Source organism: Gigantopelta aegis, chromosome 3 (genome assembly GCF_016097555.1).
Source record: "Gigantopelta aegis isolate Gae_Host chromosome 3, Gae_host_genome, whole genome shotgun sequence".
Classification (NCBI taxonomy): Eukaryota; Metazoa; Mollusca; class Gastropoda; order Neomphalida; family Peltospiridae; genus Gigantopelta; species Gigantopelta aegis.
The window spans coordinates 8332472-8347101 of NC_054701.1; the positions used below are offsets into that span (position 1 = coordinate 8332472).

Consider the following 14630-nt stretch of genomic DNA (forward strand, 5'->3'; position numbering starts at 1 on the left):
CACTGGGCTACATCCCACCCCAGACAGGATAACACATACCACAGACTTTGATATACCAGTCATAGTGCACTGGCTGAAACAAAAAATAGCCCAATGGGCCTACCAACTGGGATCGATCCCAGACTGACCACGTATAAAGCGAGCTCTTTACAACTAGGCTATGTTCCGCACCCACAAGAAAAAGGGTCAAACAAAACCACAAAAACTAAGGTTGAATCATACTTTATTGGATTTCAGCACATGTATTGGTGAGAATGCAAGACCTGTATAAAACATGTACCACTGGAATAAATGTACATTCTGAGAATACATAATGTAAACATAATTGGATGTTTCAAAACTTAACAACCTTGAATTTAAAATTAACATATTCAAATTGATAATCTGATTCATGTGGGCTTAAAAGTATAGCAGAACAGACCGTGCTAACTAATGAACAGCTCAACAAAATATTACCTGGAAATACCTGCATTAAATTTTTATTTAATTCATGTCAAGTGGCATCATATGGACATCGCTAGAAAAAAAATTTGAACTTTAAATTGATGAAATTGTTTTGCGTAGTCCAACAACCCAAGTTAATTTAATTTTTGTTAAAACCTTATTTTGAGACAAACATGGAGCTTGTATCCTATACTACTGTGCCTTAAGGTTATTATGGGGACTAATTTGGCCCAATCTTTTACAAATTATTCTCAAAAACTATCACCAAAATCAGTTATTTTTAAAGGCATTTTTTCAATGCACTGCACTCTTCTTTTTTCTTAGACTGCTTTAACATGATTTCTATGTAATGTTTGGTCTATAAACAGAAAGCATATATGTGTCTATTTCACACTATACTTTTAGCATTTTAGAAGTGCTCACAATCGATTCAATATCATGCATACCAAATTTATCACCTGGCAGCAATCGTTCACCTGAATACACTTGGTAAAAAACACGAATATTACGACTTATTATTTTTTCTTCAGAATGTTATTTTCCTATCATGTGCATATATCTGTCAATACTAACATACATATCTAAGCAATAGTAAGAGACCAAAAACGCAACAAGATAAAGATGGGTGGTATTTTGCAAAGCTATAATATGTAAAAAGGCAACAGGCATGTGCCATATCAAGACCATAGATGATATAAGCTGATAATGAAAACACATTTCAGTTGTTGAAACTGTAGTCTGTAGTTTGCATTTACTAATATTACACATCAGGGGGACAAGACTATAAATTAACCATTGCTGCAGACATGTTATATAATAGTGTATACTTATTGGATAGTGTACATTTTGTAACACAAGACTGATAATCTTTACTTTTAGTGCATTCTACAATTTCGCACATCTGTTAATGTATGCTACAATTGGCAACGTCTGTTAGAGCATTCAATAATGTCACACATCAGATCTAAGATACAATTATTTTTTGACAAAGGCTTAATAATTGTTGAAACTGGAAGCAAGCTTTATATACTTTACAATAAAAACTTACAATTGTCGTGACCTGTGTTTTAAGGTCACCCTGAAGTTAAAACCTGAATTGATCACATGCTGTCTTGTCTGATATTTTCAAGTACAGGAAATACTAATTAATTATTTCAATCTTAATACACCAATATGATCTCTGTGGTGTCGTGCTTAACCACTTGTATTAAGACTGGAAGGCTGCAGGATCAAATCCTAGTTGAGCTTTAATGTCTCAATGGTGTCACTGTATGAACGTCTCTCACCGAGCATCAACACCTGGTCATTAACCATTCACTGTTCTCGACAAACAGCCCAGGTGGTGGAGGTTGATTATTAGGCACTAAATATCAAGTTATAATGAAGTGAAATAAATAAATAAAAAAGCATGTCAATCCATGCACAAAATGAAACTACAAGAATATTATTGCATTTATAGCTCAAATGGCATACATTTATTGTTTATTTTTAAATATAAAATTAGCTTTAGCTAGTCACATATAAAGTGTGGTTACATGTTCAGACTAACATAAACTGCATGTATCTATAAACTGTTTGTAGATTCCATAGACTATTTAAACAAGATTTAATAGTGCATATAACACAGAAAGTAAAAAAATAGCACGCTCCTTGTGAATAACAGATGTTTCAACCAACTGGTTTACATAGTGTTAACTGCTTACCAGTGATAGTGAAACAATTTTAATGCACGCCTATTAAAAATATTTATAACATACATATATATATATGTATCACAATAACCTGACTATAATCAGGAAACAAAACTGCACACTAACAGGACAAACAATTCTTTATGGCAAAAGCATTATAGGAAATGTGTACAAACAAATATCCTCTATCACAGACTTTTGTTTTCAAGAAGCGCAAGCATGATATATGCCTTTGTGGGCACCCCCAAATTCAATCAGACGGGTGTGAAATATTGCACCCCAAATTCAATCAGACGGGTGTGAAATATTGCACCCCAAATTCAATCGGACAGGTGTGAAATACTGCACCCCCAAATTCAATCAGACGGGTGTGAAATATTGCACCCCAAATTCAATTGGACAGGTGTGAAATATTGCACCCCAAATTCAATCGGACAAGTGTGAAATATGGCACCCCCAAATTCAATCTGAGGGGTGTGAAATATTTCACCCCTTATCTGGACAAATTGCACTTCTCATGAGTGTAGTTTGCTATTCCTGGACATTTTTCTGTATATGTTACAAAATTTTAGATTGTGTTCCTGTTCTCAAATCCCACACTGCATCAAATTGAGGCATGACAAGAACGAGTCTTCAGTTGTTTGTGAACGCAGATTTCAATAATTTGAGCAGTGACTTTTCATGCTCCTCGGTTTTTCAAAAACAAAAGTCTGCTCCCCTCCCCCATTGACCATCATTATCTGATGTGTTCTTGTGTGACTTGCATCACTGTCGACTGGGTGTGTTGAACTGTGTCGTCAAGCCGTGTCCTCCCAGGTTACTGGTTTACGGACCTGGCCGTCATAGTCGTACTACACTAGTACCAAACAATCCAACACACCCCTCCTTCTTCCGTCCCTGCTGTCACCCACAACCAAGTTCATTTTTCATCCAGTACAAAACAGTCTTATTATTTCAAACACAAGTGAAACTGAATGAATAAATAATTATATATTATTCATGATATAAAAAGATCTACTTGATATTTGAATTGTCAGATGATACACAAAAATATTCCTCGTATGATTTAATCAACAAATGATCAAAACAGACTGAGCTGGCACTATGATTTCCATATTTTAGAAAGTACTGATTTTTTTTTCTTGGATCTTTTTCAGTAGATTCACAAAACTTTATCAGCATACTTACAGAAGAACTTTGAAAACTGTACCAAACAAACCAAACAGAGTAAATCCAACGATACCAATACTGGAAAGAACAAGAGTCTCTTTATTTCTTCTTCTTGGAGATCTTCATTTAGTACTCAAAACTGTACTGTCATTATTAATATGAATTACTTTTCCAAATGTTCTTCCAACAAAACTCATTAAACTGAACAAAGAAAACACACAAATTGTATTTCCTAAATAATAATAATTTAAAAACCCAAACAATAGTCACAAATTATTTCCACTTGTTAAAATGTTGTCTATGAGAAGGCGTGGTTGTACTGGATTAGTAACTTGGTTTGTGGGGTGAGACAGCAGGGAGTTAACCTCAGCAACCTCCAACCACCAGCTCCTCCCCACTCCTCTTCGTCACAGACAATGTCATGAACGTCTGCAAGTAAAACACAAAATATCAGTACTCTTACACAGTTCACAACATTTACTGCAGTTCTATGTGCACACATTTTTTCTTGTATTCGTCTCTTACACAGTTCACAACATTTACTGCAGTTCTATGTGCACACATCTTTTCTTGTATTCGTCTCTTACACAGTTCACAACATTTACTACAGTTCTATGTGCACACGTCTTTTCTTGTATTCGTCTCTTGTACCATATGTCCCATGATTATGAATATCATTTTGCTGTATAAACATTTTATTATGCTATATAACAAAGAACTACAACTCTTTTTCTGTCTAAAAGTTAACCGTACTTGAGAATTATTAGCAATATTTTGTGTTTTCTTATTTATACAAAATATGTCTCTCTTTTTTCTTTAAAAAGAAATTTCTCTGTCTATAGTTAACCTGACTACTGCAGGCGAGATATCTCGCCCGACGTCACGTCAGTCGATATACTGTACATTGTATACAGTGCATTCCCCAATTCATATTTCCCGCCGTTTTGCACACGACACTCACCGGAAACGGAAATATAATTAAAGAAAAAAGATTTTTTTTCAAAATGGTGGTTTTTGTTTTGATTTTTTCAATTAAAAATACCTTGAAATTTTGAGTTCAAAAAGTGGTTTTCGGCAAGTATTTTCGCTTGACAACAATGGCGGCACGTCGCGGTAATTTTCAGGGATCGAAAGCTGATTGTAACAGCTAATTTGATAATAAATTTGATCGTTTTACCAACAACGAAAATTACCAAATATTGCAATATGAATCGTAGTTCGGGTTTTAAAAAAACATTCTGGTCAGAAAACCACTGTTATCGGGAATAATGGACATAAATACTGGACAGCTGGCCACAAATGCCCGTAAGTAAACGCAACTTTTTCGATTTTTTGCCTAATTTTAATCACCATTAGCCGATCTAAAATAATAAAAAATACAAAAAAAGACACGAAAATAATACTTACCAATTCATATATGAACTTTATTTCATGTATTTATCAAACATTTAAGTGAATATATGTGAGTAAAAATTATAAACTTGTACCCACTCAACGTGGTTTTTGTTAAAAATTAATCCAGTAGTCTAAAGGTTAATGAAAGGAAAACTGCTACTGCCACAATATAGGCCACTTTTTAGTTACCAGCAATGAGTCTTTTATATGCACTATGCCACAAACATGATAGTACATATCACCACCTTTGTGACACCAGATGTGGAGCATTGGCTAGAATGAGAAGTAGCCCGATATACCCACAAGGGGATCAATCCTAGATCAATCACACATCAGGCGAATACTTTAAAACCACCTGGTGTGTGCATCTATCTGTTAGTTGTAGGAGTTCTCGATAGTCAAGAGACGTGGGAATAATAAAATAAAATTAAAATAGTATTAAAAATACTATCAAACTCACTTCTGAGCAGGTTGGATGGATTCCTATAGTGTTGTCGAAATCGGCCTTTGTTGCACCTTTCTTCATTGCAATAGCATATCCTTGAGTAATCTCCCCTGCGTTAGGGCTTAAAACATGGAAACCTATCACTCTCTCCTGAAACAAATGACAACGGTGTCAACAGACAGTAGCAATATCAACTTAATGAGACATGTAAACAAGTATTCTGAGAGTGCTGCTAAAGCAATACATGTCTCCTACCTGGCTCAACACATTTTCAGTACAACTAACTCTGTGTAAATTGGGTAAATTGCCATGAAAGTCACACTTGATCTGTAACAGTATATAATAAAGCTATTCACAAATTTTCAACTCAATATCTTGAGGTATTGCGAAAACAAATCTAAAAAACAAATTTTCATATCTCCTAAGATCAAGGTCCATAACTCTGTCAAAAATTGGTAAATCGCTAGGAAAGTCCACCTTCATCATTAACACTATAAAGCTATACATAAAATTTCAATTCAAAATACAGTGAAACCCCTCTAAACCGGACACCCTCAGGACCAAGTCAAATGTCCGGTTTTAAGAGGTATCCAGTTTAGAGACGTTAAGTTATGTACTGATTTTTAAAAATGGACCATAAAAAATGTCCGGTTATGGGGGAATGTCCGGTTTACAGAGGGTCCAGTTTTGAGAGGTTTCACTGTATTGAGGCACTGCGAAAAACAAGTCAGAAACACTGTATGTGGGACAGATGGACAGACAGAGACAGACAGACCGATAGGACGGTGGCAAAACGTATTCTCCCTTCCGGTTGTAAATCATGCAGTTCAACCATCAACATTCATTTTCTTACTGTCACAGACCATTCCTCAATATCCTTTGACAATAATTACTAATCTTAATCAAATTATAATTTTCTTTTCCTTTGAACACTCACAGTTGTGGGATATTCCAGTTTTCTAACACATAGTATTAAACAAAACACCAGGATACAGATATGTATATTGTATAGAGCCAGTTTACAATAGCCATTGATAGCAATTACAAAGAAATTTATTAAAACTGTAGCTGTGTTTAAATTAGATGATGATTGCAAGATAAAGTTGAAATTAGTTTCTACTGAAATTGATAAACCTTTTCTGGTATATGGCAGATGAGCTTTGCGTAACACGTGTTGGCATCTCTCTTTGGTAGAGTCCACTCCAGAGGAAAGAATGTTGTGTGGTAAACCTGCAAGATTAATTTAATACTATACTGTCGTTCACAAGAAACTACACCAATACTCAAAACGCAAACAAAAATATGTTGCATGTTTAAAATCTATATTCATGGAGTGGAATTTTGGCATGTTCGGAACAAAATTTCATTCCATAAAGCAGAAAAATATTTAACCACCATTTTATTTCCATTATCCAAATTATAAAGAAATTTAAATAAATTTTTCTTGCTATAGTTTTTTTCGGACATCAGTATATGTCAAAATATAGTCATCAGTAAATGAACAGTTCATTTCGAAAATGCTATACCTATTATATCATTCTGATAAAAAGCTGGCTTTGCTGCAACATGCCATAGCGTAAATTATACCAAGCACAGTTTTAAAATCCCGTTAAATGGACAAAGATCATATTTTGACAGAAACCTTATTGTTGTAGTGTTGAGTTATATTAACATTAGTATACATTCACAGCTGACTCCAAAATCTCGAAATTGGCTTATATCAATGAACTCTTCAAATGCACTTTTACTATTTTGCCATGTATTTCATTTTCAAATTAAAAAAAGCCAAAGGAGGCACCAGTTGTAAACCTTTTTGGGGTAAACCTTTTTGGGGCAGACTGTGAGTCTATCAGAAATTGTCTTCAACATAAATAATTCTTGAATATCTAATTCTGTTTCCAAAGATCGTAGCAGTTGGTAAATACTACCTCACTCCAGTAACTATGTAACAATCCTTCAAAGATCTCTTACCTCAAGATTGTCTATTCCAAACTTTTCAATAGCTGCCTCTTCAGAGTATCCTATACTTCCGTACTCAACAGGCGTGAAAACTGTGGTCGGAACGTTTATATAATCACACTGTAATACAAGCAAAATAATCGTTAATTATTTACAGAATGCAATTTAATTACTAGAGATAATATCTAGTTAGATGAAGAAGAAGAAAGTAAAGGTCTTCTCAATGACTCTTCAGCATGTTTCTCTCATTGTGGCTACTGGGTCTGAAATAGAACACTAATACTGGATCTGGACCAAAACAAAACAAAACTGCCACCACAATTGTTTCAGATAACAAGTCGTATATCTTTTAGGCTGCAAATTTAGGATTCCTTGCTTCCACAAAACCTAGATTTTGGGTTAAAAACAAAAAGATTATGAAACAGAATCCAAAAATATTTTAATTACCTCATTTTTTAAATTCAAACTGAATGCTAACTCTTCACCCCAATTCCATGGCTGTTTTTTTTTTTTATATCCAATTTCCATTAAATATGGTAGTACATACTTTCACCATTCATATACCAATGAATCAAACTTTGCTACAGAAACAAAAATATATCTGGTGTACGGACTGATTCTACAAATTAATGCACATTAAGTGAACATGTTTACTAATAGGCTGTATTCCACACTAATAGGCTGTATTCCACACTAATAGGCTGTATTCCACACTAATAGGCTGTATTCCACAAAACATCCATAAAGTAGCTAGGTACCAGTGTGGTTGAGCCGCTGTACAACCTCTGCACGAGCAGTCGCCCCGCCTGTATGGCAACCGGTGTGAGCTGTAGTCGGGCGTCGAGAATATCCCCGACAGCGTAGATGTGTGGTACACTCGTCCTCTCATGGTCGTCTACTATAACTCGGCCATTTCTGAAACAATCATGAAACACTAATTTATCCTATAACTTACACATAATATCAATGTCATAAACCCATTTGATATTTTGGTTTATTAACCCGGTTAAACGGAGCCATGTATATAACATTTAGATAGAAGAAAACTTTTAAGTGTTTTCTCTTTTATTAATACTTATCCTGACCTCTTAACTGTGTGCATTTCCCCCCTTTTTCACCTTACGGTCCGAACATTCAACATCAAACTACATTTGTGCCAATCAATATATCATAATACCAATGAAAGTGATAAAGACGACTTTAGAACTGTGATTTATGAATAGTGAATTAAAATATTAATTTAGAAGTGTTACAACATAAGTAGAATCCACTACCCAAATCTTTTACATTTAAAACTGTTTCCTAGTTATTTGGTAGAGTCTAGACAAATACCAATTAATAGCTGATAATTTCCATATTAAAAACCACTTATGATGAATCCTCTGTATATTAGATAGGTGTTCCTAGAGCCCTGCAAACAAATAGGCATAATCCAAAATACAAACTTAATCAACATATTAATCACGCACTGCAAACGGACATGAATGAATGAATGTTTAACAAAAACACACATCGGCTATTGGGTGTTATAAAAGGTAAGTATATGGAAGTATTATTTATACATTTATGTAAAACGATAGTGTAGGTACACATGCATGCACACTCTTACGGCAAAGAACTAGCAATATATTCATCAGGCACTGTAAACTCATAAAGAAATACAAAATTAAGACAGTGCTCCTACTTTGGGTTAATTTTCACCCCCACTGTTTCCAGCCCTATACCAGACGTACATGGATCTCGGCCAATTGCATAGAGAATCTGAAACATGAAAAACAAAATGAGTAATGATGCATGAGTAAACAAACCAGTTCAAGAAATCACATTGACTAAACAGCCGTTTAAAATACAGGTAGTAAAAAAGATTATAAATGAACCTTCTATTTGCCATTTACAATAAATTATCATCGTCTTCATTAAATTTCTTACAATTTTTCAATGGCCTTCAGTTATAATTGCTAACCCAAGTGAAACAAAAATGTGGCATTCTCCATTTGATTCTTGCAAGTGGAGTGCTGTTCCAGTTATGCATTTATACAGAGTATTAAAAAAATGTGTCATTCTCCATTTGATTCTTGCAAGTGGAGTGCTGTTACAGTTACGCATTTATACAGAGTATTAAAAAAATGTGGCATTCTCCATTTGATTCTTGCAAGTGGAGGTGTTGTTACAGTTACGCATTTATACAGAGTATTAATAAAAATGTGGCATTCTCCATTTGATTCTTGGAAGTGGAGTGCTGTTCCAGTTATGCATTTATACAGAGTATTTAAAAAATGTGGCATTCTCCATTTGACTCTTGGAAGTGAGGTGTTGTTACACAGCTATGCATTACAGAGTATTAAAAAAATGTGGCATTCTCCATTTGATTCTTGGAAGTGGAGTGTTGTTACACAGCTATGCATTACAGAGTATTAAAAAAGGTGCTAAAAGAGTTTATGTTGTGTAAGACAATTGACTATAAGTGATGCCAATAGCACACAAGTTTATTAAAACTGTAGCTGTATTTGTATGTGCATTAGTATATGAGGTAATAATATGGCGAGTCAAGGTTGTGAATTACAACTGTAGTTGTATTTGTATGTGCATTAGTATATGAGGTAATAATATGGCGAGTCAAAGTTGTGAATTACAACTGTAGCTGTATTTGTATGTGCATTAGTATATGAGGTAATAATATGGCGAGTCAAGGTTGTGAATTACAACTGTAGCTGTATTTGTATGTGCATTAGTATAAGAGGTAATAATATGGCGAGTCAAGGTTGTGAATTACAACTGTAGCTGTATTTGTATGTGCATTAGTATAAGAGGTAATAATATGGCGAGTCAAGGTTGTGAATTACAACTGTAGTTGTATTTGTATGTGCATTAGTATATGAGGTAATAATATGGCGAGTCAAGGTTGTGAATTACAACTGTAACTGTATTTGTATGTGCATTAGTATAAGAGGTAATAATATGGTGAGTCAAGGTTGTGAATTACAACTGTAGCTGTATTTGTATGTGCATTAGTATATGAGGTAATAATATGGCGAGTCAAAGTTGTGAATTACAACTGTAGTTGTATTTGTATGTGCATTAGTATAAGAGGTAATAATATGGCGAGTCAAGGTTGTGAATTACAACTGTAGTTGTATTTGTATGTGCATTAGTATATGAGGTAATAATATGGCGAGTCAAGGTTGTGAATTACAACTGTAACTGTATTTGTATGTGCATTAGTATATGAGGTAATAATATGGCGAGTCAAGGTTGTGAATTACAACTGTAGTTGTATTTGTATGTGCATTAGTATATGAGGTAATAATATGGCGAGTCAAGGTTGTGAATTAAAAATGGTGTTGTTTTTATTTAACGTTTGTAAATGATGTTATAATATGGTTAGGTGAAGTTGTGAGTTTATTAAAATTATAGTTGTTTGTATTTTGCATTAGTAAATGAGGTTATATGGTTAGGCTATCTCTTCATTTTATGATTATCTGTTATTTCTTTTATGTTCATCAGAGTATGTGCGAGTATGAATTAGCGAAGCCATTCTCACATAAGTTTATGAATGATTTGTTTTGTTCATACCCTGATGAACATAAAAGAAATAACAGACAATACTTATAATTAAATTTGAATCATACTTGCTAATAATAACACTAAAAGTGCATACTTTATTTTTAATTATTTTTGGTCCATAAACAACAACGCTCAATAAGACAACTTGCCCATATAAAATGATGTCATCAGATATGACGTTCCCCGATGATATAATTGTTACATTCATCGAGAAATGAACAAACTCCCTTTGCTATGGCTGGACCTATGGGATCAATGTAACAGAAATTTAATTATATTCCATTAGATGGCTGCTAAACACAGGTTTGTTCTTATTATATTTAAGTTTGTATTAAACGCCTCTTTTTTATTTCCATTTACACAATTGCAACATTTTTAGAGCATATCATTAACTAGAATGTTTATTAAGATTTTAATCAACTCACAGTGTTTTATTTTCCAGTGATCGTAAGACTGTGTCATTAACTAGAGTAAATGTTTATTAAGATTTTAACCAACTCACAGTAAAGGTAGTACTAAACCAAATAACTTCCGGCTGGGTCAAAGTTCGAGGTGCACCCAACTTTTGATAGAGAAGTGAACACCACAAGTCCTGTGATTGGTTATAAATGTGAGTGTTGGTTGGTTAAAAAATAATAGTTTCATCTGGGTAAAAAAAAAAAGCCATTTTATTTCATCTAGTACCAATGTGTTAAGTAGCCTTGTGCTTGAAACATGTATGGAGTACCTGTAAAAAAAAAAAGTACTCGAATTTTGTGCGGAACTAGGGTAGTCATAGACGCTATCAGTTATCTCAGAAATGAGCAGCTTGACCCCCAATTTTTTCTGATTCACTTTAAGTATGAGGGTGGTAGTATTTATATCCGTGGCGTTTATGTCGATTGATACGCTGCAGGTAGGAGTTTTAGCCACATATGTTACTAATGTCGTCTATGGGATTCGATTTGGTAGTACACACCCTATAGGTTTATTAAGATTTTAACCAACTCACAGTGTTGTATTCTCCAGTGATCATACGACCATCTGTCCTTTTGGATGTCACACGATACTTCCCTGGCTCACCATCTTCCAGTTTCTCAATCTGTGAAAAACAAAAACAAAACTGCAATAATAGAAACTGACCATTTACTCAATGAGTAAATACTATTTAGCAATCAGAGTTTATAACAACTAACAGATGAGGGGATAACTGTTAAAACCTGTCAATATAAAATGACAATTTGAAAGCTTTTAAAAAATTAGGCTGGAATTAAACATGGGTTAGTGTGCCAAGGGCTGAACCTGATATTTCAAATCAGATTTGAAGGGAAGATATGGAATTGTTTTAACGCTACTAAACACAGTTATTCCAGGTAGTTTTGGCTTCAGATATTGGCATGTTAATTTTTTAAACAAATATTTCTTTAAAATGGGCAATAAAATAAAACTAAATAAAAAGTTTTTTGAAAACTGTTCGTGTTCTCGAGAAGTAGGGATTTTACTAAGAACTTATCACTGAAGGACAGGAACAGTTTCAACTACCACTAAAGCAACAAACTGTGACTAATCATAGTTGCAGACTCCACAGAATCAAAGAATACTGAAAACGTGTGGTGTGTGTGTGTGTGTGTGTGTGTGTGTGTGTGTGTGTTTCTACCAGAAAGAAGTTTTTGGGTATGGCACTATGGAATTGAATGCAGCCGCAGTCAACAGAAAGAAAATGGGTTACGTTTACGGTTAGGGTAAAGAAAATCATACAGTAATAATAAGAATAATTAATTTTGTCAAAAGGTGAACTTAAAAAAAAAAAAACAGAAGCAAAATATTTTGGGTATAGCCCCATACCCCTTTTACCCCCTGGTGTGGGGTTTGTGGTTTTTGTGTGTGTTTTTTTTAAATCAGTATTTTTTGACTGGTATGTCTGCTGCACATTTTGTCCCAAATGTAACAAAACATTACATATACAAACATATGTAACAAAACATATTCTGTATATAAATTTCAGGGCTAAAAATTCGCGTGAATCTCCGAATCCGATTCGTGCCAGGATTCAAGCAAGCATAAAACATCCGAATCTATTTGGATTCGCATGAAATATTTTCAAAAATTCATTAAAATGAATAATCAGTGAGTAAAACGTTACAGAATTGAAAAAAAAAGAGAAAAAAAAAAAAGAAACTAGTCTGGTTATCAAGCTTCAGTTTAAATTGGCTTCAAACGCGTAGCATGCATTCGAATCCGTGCATGTTCGAAACACAGCGGTTTATCGAGACTTGTCTGGCCTGGAGCCAAGCGGTGGTTGGCACATTTCTATGAACCAAATTGTCAACGAAGAGAACCGAAAGGAAAATGTTTGTTCATTTCTTACATAATAACAACAACAGACAGTAATTAAGTGTTCCAAAAATTAGTAATACACTAAACATTTCTATGTTATTTCGCTGATATTATGTTCCAAACCTTGAATCACCTGCTCTTTTTAATCAATACGTCTTTTTTGTCGGTTGTAGAAATGTGTTTCTGTAATATCCATACAAACATTGAACCAATGCACATGATACATCGACAAAAGTATCCCATGCACGGTTTACGAATAAGCAATCTTCGAAAAGTAATGGGCTGCGTTCAGCCAGATCGAGCAGAAAAATGTCTGCCCGACTGGTTTATGCCGTTCACGGTAAACCAAATGGCCACATTGGAAACCAATCAAATAGTTTGCAAACGTTAGCTGGCTAAACGTGGGGCTAGGAAGACACCTAAAAAAACGCTCGACTATAAAGAAAAAATGGAACCAACAACTAAAAAACAAAATTTTTAGCCCTGAAATTATTTCAGGGTTCACGCTGCCCATAGACAAATTTGTCTGCTTTGTTTTGTTTAATGACACAAGAGCACATTGATTTGTTAATCTTCAGCTACTGAATGTCAAACATTTGGTAATTCTGACATATAGATTTAGAGGGGAAACCCGGTACATTTTTCTATTAGTTGCAAGAGATCTTTTATATGCACCATCCCACAGACAGAATTGCACATACTGTGGCCTTTGATATACCAGTTGTGGTACACTGGCTGTAATGAGAATAGACAAATTAGCCAATTGCAATTGCAGTGACATTTTGTAAATGTTTATTTTCTTCCACGAAGTGTGTAGACATCACCTTGCATGGGACGGCTCCTCGGATGAAGTTCACTTTGTGCATAGCCATGGCATCCCCAATTTTCTCTGCCATCTGCTGATCGAAGCCTCGCAGCAGGATTGACCGCACCATGACGGTCACATCGAGGCCCAGACCAGCCAGAAAGCCGGCACATTCCAGGGACACGTAGGAAGCGCCGACACACAGCGTCTTCCCAGGACAGTACGGCAGACTGAACAAGTCGTCACTGTTAGTAAGAAAAATACTCTTAAGTCGAAACATTTAGAGGATCAAACAATACTAAGAATAGTAAGAATGTTTTTTGCTTTCCTTGAATATTTTACCTGCCCATCAGTTCATTGGAATGGATGGAAATGCAATTAGGCTGAGAGGTGAAGTTAAAAGTATTTTCATACAAACTGCGGTTTTTGTTTTTTTAATTAGCATTTCTTGACTGGTATGGTTGCTGTACATTATAACCTCCCAAATATAACATAACATCGTTTCTTGATTGGTATGTTTGCTGCACATTATAACCTCCCAAATATAACATAACATTATAAGTTGTAGAAGCATCACGAGGGATATATGGCTTTTTATGTACCCTCTGTGTGTTCTTTTACACACAGAGGGTACATAAAAAGCCATATACCCCGAGAGATGCTTCTACAACGAATTTATCTTGCCGACCTGTTAAACCATATAGCCAAATAATCAAAATAATGCCAGACAATAATTGTTAACAATTTATAAACGGAGCCGTACCACGTGGACGCGAACGAAACCACTTGCCAGTGACGAAAAATAGTTCCATCGATAAACAAGTTTTTAACTTCAAATGTT

The 14630-nt window shown here is 34.7% G+C and overlaps 1 protein-coding gene across 2 annotated transcripts in view; it reads right to left on the reverse strand.

The window, feature by feature from the left end:
* Window positions 1-211: 211 nt before the first annotated feature.
* LOC121367470 (thioredoxin reductase 1, cytoplasmic-like) overlaps window positions 212-14630 on the reverse strand; it is a 52918-nt gene continuing 38499 nt past the window's right edge. For both annotated transcript variants that reach the window (XM_041491654.1, XM_041491655.1), the window contains exons 12-19: window positions 13809-14034; window positions 11660-11749; window positions 8789-8865; window positions 7863-8019; window positions 7117-7224; window positions 6280-6375; window positions 5161-5295; window positions 212-3734 (exon numbers count right to left, since the gene is read on the reverse strand). In XM_041491654.1, the coding sequence (XP_041347588.1) occupies window positions 3672-3734; window positions 5161-5295; window positions 6280-6375; window positions 7117-7224; window positions 7863-8019; window positions 8789-8865; window positions 11660-11749; window positions 13809-14034 (952 nt within the window). In that variant the 3' untranslated portion in view covers window positions 212-3671. The remainder of the gene's footprint in view (window positions 3735-5160; window positions 5296-6279; window positions 6376-7116; window positions 7225-7862; window positions 8020-8788; window positions 8866-11659; window positions 11750-13808; window positions 14035-14630) is intronic.